This window comes from Sorex araneus, chromosome 11 (assembly GCF_027595985.1).
Source record: "Sorex araneus isolate mSorAra2 chromosome 11, mSorAra2.pri, whole genome shotgun sequence".
NCBI classification, from domain to species: Eukaryota; Metazoa; Chordata; class Mammalia; order Eulipotyphla; family Soricidae; genus Sorex; species Sorex araneus.
The window spans coordinates 47069880-47076558 of NC_073312.1; the positions used below are offsets into that span (position 1 = coordinate 47069880).

At 55.5% G+C, this 6679-nt stretch overlaps 1 protein-coding gene across 6 annotated transcripts in view; it reads right to left on the reverse strand.

The window, feature by feature from the left end:
- Window positions 1–813: 813 nt before the first annotated feature.
- SLC2A11 (solute carrier family 2 member 11) overlaps window positions 814–6679 on the reverse strand; it is a 15770-nt gene continuing 9904 nt past the window's right edge. For all 6 annotated transcript variants that reach the window (XM_055119457.1, XM_055119456.1, XM_004607571.2 and 3 more), the window contains 7 exons: window positions 6538–6679; window positions 2461–2648; window positions 2260–2370; window positions 1867–1968; window positions 1695–1770; window positions 1342–1469; window positions 814–1167 (listed from right to left, as the gene is read on the reverse strand). The exon at window positions 6538–6679 is cut by the window's right edge and continues 7 nt beyond it. In XM_055119457.1, coding sequence (XP_054975432.1) covers window positions 964–1167; window positions 1342–1469; window positions 1695–1770; window positions 1867–1968; window positions 2260–2370; window positions 2461–2648; window positions 6538–6679 — 951 coding nt within the window. In that variant the 3' untranslated portion in view covers window positions 814–963. The remainder of the gene's footprint in view (window positions 1168–1341; window positions 1470–1694; window positions 1771–1866; window positions 1969–2259; window positions 2371–2460; window positions 2649–6537) is intronic.

The following is a 6679-nucleotide window of genomic DNA, read 5'->3' on the forward strand; positions in this document are numbered from 1 at the left end:
AACTAGCAAGAGCCAAAGGTAAATGGACAACCAAGCTATGGTTATTATCTACCAACAGGTAAATGGGTGAGCAATCGATGACTCCATAACATGGGAATATTACTCAGCGAGATAAAGAAATACACACAAATCCAGGCAACAATATGCATGGCTCTCAAAAACTTGATCTGGACCAACGTCAGACACAAATGCACTTGAGCAGGACCTAAAGGCACCTAGACTGTATGGCAGGAAGCAGGTGAAGGGCTGACAGGGGCTGTGCTGGTATGAGGAGGCTGGTGGTGGCAAGGGGCCTGGGGAGCCTTCTGGATAATGTGAATGTTCTGCCTTGACTGCAGTGATTTCATGGACAGTTGTCAAAACTCTTGAGATGTATACTTGATAGTCTGATGCAACTCACTGTGTGTAAACTGTATACATGTATTAAACCTCAAAGCTGATTTTAAAAACATCGATTCCTTAGAAAACCCTTGTCTGACGCCCCCACTTGCCCACCTCCATCAAACTCCGTCAATCCCCATTATTTCACACCCTCGGTATCTTCCACTGCATTTCCCCAAGCTTGTGGTGTTGTTCTTTGGTGTTTGATTTTTAATAGGGGACCACACCTGGCAGTCCCCAGCCTGACAGTGCTCAGGACAGTGCCCGATGGTGCACATGACAGCTCCAGTGACATGGGGGAGGTCTTGCGGTGCTGGGCATCAAAGTTGACATCTCGTCCTTGTCCGGCTGTGCTCCGCCTTGTGAACTCTCTCCCTGGCCCTGGAGCTCCGTCTTTGAGAGGTCCTGTTAAACCTCTGTGGATCCCGTCTCGCGGGCACCCCACTGATTGGCACCTGGCATCCAGCCTGCGTCTGACAGGTGCCCAATAAGTTCTGGTTCAATGAGTCCCCAGGAGCGAGAGGAGGCGAGAGGGGCTGTGAGCGTCGCAGGCAGGAAAGAGCAGAGCAGCCACGCTCGGCCCTAGAGTTCCGTGGACGAGATGATCTTGGGGCCCTTGCGCAGCAGGCCCTGGCCCCGCGGCCTGGAGGAGCCAAGCCTCTGCAGGTCCTCGGAGATCTCCAGGAAGGTTTTGCCTTTGGTCTCGGGCAGGAAGAAGCCAGCGTAGAGGGCGGCACCGACACAGACACAGATGAAAGGCACATAGAGGAACTGGGACAAGCCTTCCTGTGGGGGCAGGAGACCCAAGACTGGGTGTGGCCCCACCCAGCCCCCAAGCAGAAGGCCCCTGCCACGACCAACTGAAGGCTCTGTCCCTCCCTGTCACCTCCCTGACCTGCCTCCCCAGCAGAGACCTCCTGTTGGGACAGCCAGAAGGCAGGGCCGGAAGGGCGAACCTACCATGAGGAAGGGAAAGCCCAGCCCCACCAGGAAGAGCATGAGCCACAGCAGCGCCCCGGAGATCATGGAGGCAGCAGGCCGGGCCATCTGGTCAAACAGCTCTGTGGCCAGGATCCCCGTCACTCCGGCTGGAAGGAGGGGTGGGGACAGAGGCTGCCTGCAGGCTCCCTGCTCGGCTTTTCCCACCCCTGGTCCTCAATTTTGGGGATGGGGATGAGGCTTGGTCTGTCCCAGCAGCCTCCATCCAGGCGGGCGGGGCGAAGGGCGTGAGATGGTGGCACTGCCTTCCTGTGCAGCCCACCCACCCACCCACTTGGTCACAGGCAGGTCCGCGCGGCCGCAGGGCCACTCACCGGGGCCAATGCCAAAGCTGAGGATGAAAGCAAAGACGCAGCACATGGCTAGGTAGGACATGCTGGGACCGGCGCTCTGCAGAGGAGGGCAGAGGTGGTGAGGGTCACAACTGCCACTCCCCGGGGGGGCGTCCCCTCACCCCCACCCTCCTCTCCCCCTGCCCCCAGCTACCTGCAGGCACAGGGCCACAGTGAAGACGCTGCCCCAGCAGGCCATCAGGCTGTAGCCCCCGATCAGTAGCACTCGCCGGCCCACCCTCTCGATGACCACACACTGCAAAGGCAAGAGTCTGAAGAGCTGCCCCTGGGGCTGGGGGAACCAGGAGGCAGGGGGTTGGGGGCAGGGAGCAGGGGAGGCTCCAACTAAGGGGGACACTGGGTAGCTGCATGGCCAGGCATGAGGTGCGGAGGACAGCGAGGGGGGGAGGGAGGCTGGCACATAAAGGACCTGTGCACTCCACTTAATCCCATCTCCACATCAGCAGTGATGTCCTAAGAGGGTCTCCAGCACCTCCCCCGCAGCCCCCGCCCCAGGGGTCCTCCAGCAGCCGAGGGCCAGACTCACACTGATGCACGATGTGAACAGCTCACAGCTGCCAGTGCCCACGATGGCGTACTGGATCTTGTCCTGGGGGATCCCGGCCTCCCAGAACACGGAGGAGGCGTAGGCGTACACCTGGGGGGCGGGCGAGGCGGCGCTGGCGGCGGCTGCGGGCCGGGCTGTCCCCTGCCCCCTCCCCCAGCCCCCCGCGGAGCGCCGCCTCACCGTGTCGTTGCCGCACAGCGCCATGGAGCTGCCCAGCACCACGAGGCTCAGCACCTGCCTCCGCAGCGCGCGGTCCCCGAACAGCTCCCAGGGCCGCCGCGCGCGCAGGCAGCGGCAGGCCGAGCGCTCCTCCTGCAGCTCCGCCAGCTCGTCCGCCACGTCCGCCGAGCCCCGCAGCCGCCGCAGCGCTGCCCGGGAGAAGGGGGCAGAGCTGCTGGTCCCCCGGCCCACAGTCGGGACGGAAAGCCTCCTCCCGGACCCCTTCCCGCGCTTCCCAGCCCCTTCTGCTCCCCTCCCTTAGCGGGGCCTTCTCCTCTCCTGCGCTCTCACCCGGGGCTCCCCCAGGCCATCCGTTCTGGCCGGTAACCTTGCGTTTCAGAGGGGACATTTCACTGAGTACGTGGGGCTTGTGAAGCCTAAATCCCCCGGTTCGGTCCTTGTTCTGGGCCCAGTTTAAAAGAACAGGAGAACTCTCAGCTCAGTTGGGTGCATCCGGTGTGAATCAATCCTGCTTGGAAAGCCTTGTTCTTCCAGGCTCATCGCACTGAAGGCCATGTGCCCCTCCTTTTGGAACTGCCCTGCATGTGTGACCAAGATGAGCCGAGACCCCCGGCACCTGAGAACTGGCAGATGGCTGAACTAAGCCATTTTCCCCTCTTGTCTTGAGATGACATGGAGGCCGACCTATCTAGGACTGCTAGGAGCAGGCAGAGGACTGGGAGTTAGATAAAAGCCCGGGCCTGTAGGCAGGAGCCTGACACACCTAATGAACTTCTGGGCCTAGCTGAGGGGAACTCCCAGTGCCGAGAGCAAGAACCGGTTGCTTTTGGCTGAGTGTTCTAAGCTGAGTATTAAAAACAGGGTTACTTGGACTCAAGAAAGACCTACAAAGGGAACAAAAAGCTAATTAAATTAAACTTATTCCAGGGGCCGGAGAGATAGGTCAGGCACTTTCCTTGCACACAGCTGACCTGGGTTTGATCCTGGGTAGCCCAACCCCACCCACCCCAACCTAGCCAGGAATGACCCAGGATTGCAGAGTCAGGAGTAAGTTCTGAGCGCCGCCAGGTGTGGCCCCCAAACCAAAAATAAATAAATTGAACTTATTCCAGAAAGTTCTAGGTTGGTTTAATTAAAAACAAATACACTTTTACTCCTCTCTAACCTCTCCAGATAGTGAGACAAGTACAGTTACTGCCTAAAAGCAATGATTGCCAGTAGGGGCTGGAGCAATAGCACAGCGGGGAGGGCGTTGGCCTTGCACACGGCCAACCCGGGTTCGATTCCCAGCATCCCATATGGTCCCCTGAGCACCACCAGGATTAATTCCTGAGTGCAGAGCCAGGAGTAACCCCTGTGCATCGCTGGGTGTGACCCAAAAAAAGCCAAAAAAAAAAAAGACTGCCAGTAAATAATGGAGTCGGTAAAAATTATATCAAAGGTGGAGCTTAAATCTGTACCCCATACTTTCAAGGTGGAAAAGGGGGCTTTTAGGGCCTTACAGTGTTAGCTCCAGTAACCTGACATGCTCCAACATTCCAATAATTAGTCTTGAGAGAAGAATGTCTCACAAAGCATTGTGGGTGTGGCTCTCGGGTACTAATCAAATACTTGGAAAATTCACAGCATTTTTTGTTTTCGTTGGACCGCACCTGGCAGTGCTCAGAACTTACTCCTGGCTCTGTGGTCAGGGATCACTCCTGGCAGGGCTCACACACATACAGTGCCGGAGACCAAACCGGCCACATGCAAGGCAAGCGCCCTACCCTCTGTAGTATCACTCCAGCCCCCAAATTCATATTGTTAATGAGAAAGTTCTGTGGGCCCCGGCGAAAGAGGTGTAGGCCGCCTGCAATGTAAAGTGGCACATTTTCCAAACTCCTGTCAGTGTGCAAAGAAAAGGATGGGAAAGGAAGGGTATGTGGAAGGCAAAGCAAGCTGAGAACTCATGGGCTGGAGCGCCCTCTAGCTTTCGGAGTGATTCAGCACGGCTGTGATTAGTGACTATTTTCTGCAACCTCACCTTTTTTTTTTTAATGCATCATTTCCAAAAATGCCTGTGTTTCAGGAACCATTGTTGAGTTTTGGAAGGGAAGAAGACTTTCATTTTTACCTTTTAAGACTATATATCAATAAAAAGTACATACATACTCAACATAATCTTAATGAAAGGCTATCCTGAGCTTTACGGCTCAGGGGGATAGCACGAAAGAGTAGAGGAGCTGCCATGAATCATTCCCTGACATCCCATGGCCCCCGACCCAGCACAGGGAATGGTCCTGGGTACAAGCACTGCTGGAAATGTCAAAATTTAAGAAGAAAACACGAACTTTAAGCCTAAACCCATGGTTGGCTGAGACTCTCCAGGTGAGGGGTTGTCTCAGGATGGCACGGCTCAGTGTTCTGTCCAGGAAAGGGGTGTGCATAATAATGTGGCGAGCTGAGACAGGCCTTCAGAACACTCTGGTCTTCAGACCTCCTTAAATTCACCCCTTGCCACCTGAAGGAATATGCCATCAAAGGTCTGGCAAGCGCTGTGCAGTTGCATTGACTTTCCCGTGCCTCTGCTGTCACCCTAGTAACAGATTCCCGGGCTAGTGTGTTGGTAGCAAAAGTGAGAAGCAGGGGCTGGAGAGATAGTAAAGCAGGCAGGGCACTTGTCTTGCACACGGCCGACCCAGATTCAGTCCCCAGCACCCCATATGGTCCCCCGAGCCCCACCAGGAGTGATCCCTGAGCACAGGACCAGGAGTAAGTCCTGAGCATAGCCAGGTGTGGCAAAAAAATAGAAAAAGAAAAAGTTAGAGGCACTGCTGGCACTGCTAAACTGCTTCTGCCTAAACCAACCAGACAGTGCACAGCTGAGCCCAGCACCACAGGGCAGAGAGGAACAGCAGCCCAGAATGGGTGAGAAGCAGACTCAGTGACTACTGTTTATAAGCCAGGGATTAAGGGACTATGCCTTGAGCTTCATTATTGTAGCCAGAGATAGCAGAGGAAGACACTGGTACCCAGTTGGCACTGGGCCCATGATTTTCTTACATGGTGTTTCTTTTGGTTTAGGGCCACACTAACCATGATCCGAACTTCTGCCTGGCCTCTGTGCTCTAGAGTCACTTCTGGTGGGGCTCAGAAGACTTGTGAGGTGCTGGGATCAAACCCAGGTTGGCCATGTGCAAAGCAAATTCCTTTCCCACTGCACCATCATGCTGGCCCACCTTACATGGTGTTTCATCTTACACAAGGATGGGGGGTTCTTTCTCTATACCACTCTGGGATTCAAAGACAACAAGAGCTAAGTCTCTTCTGTTCTGTTGTCCTGGCCCTTAGGACAAAACCTTGATAAAGAGTTCTGAGGGGATGGGGAGACTGTACAGGGGTGTGATCCCGGCACCACATGACATCCTGAGCCCTGCCAGAAGTTATCTCTGAGCGCAGAAGCAGGAGTAAGCTCTAAGGACCAGCAGGAGTGGTCAAAAAACCCTTTTTTAAAAAAATTGGAAGCTTTGGGGCTGGAACGATAGCACAGTGGGTAGGGCGTTTGCCTTGCACGAGGCCGACCCGGGTTTGAATCCCAGCATCCTATATGGTCCCCTGAGTACGGCCAGGGGTGATTCCTGAGTGCATGAGCCAGGAGTGACCCCTGTGCATCGCCAGGTGTGACCCAAAAAGCAAAAAAAAAAAAAAATGGAAGCTTGTTTGGAGGAGCTAGAAAGGAATCAGGACTACATGTATACCTTTAACCTAAAAATAGCATGCATTCAGGGAAGGCCATGATCCTAGACCAAACTTGCAGCTTCAGGGTGGGGGTGGCACATGGAGCAGTGAGGGAGGAAAGGATGCCCGCCTCACCAGCCAGGTCAGCTGCATCAACCCTGGGGTCAGAGATGGCACCACCTGATCACCTTCACATGCAGTCACGTATTTTGAGGGCATGGGCGGGTGGGTATTGACACTGAGTCCCAAAGGAGGTGGTAGCCTTTCCGTGATCCACAAAACCCAAGAAGCAGAGACCCATATTCTCTGGTTAGGAAAAGCCCTGGTCAACCCTGCTCAGGGCTCCCATCAGACACTCACCTGCCAGACAGGCCTCGGTGTCCCCGCGGTCAATAAGGAGGTAGCGCGGGCTCTCTGGGAGCAGGGGCAGGGAGAGCATCTGAAGCACCCCAGGCACCGAGCAGCTGGCCAGCAGCAGGGGCCAGGAGTGTGGACTACCCAG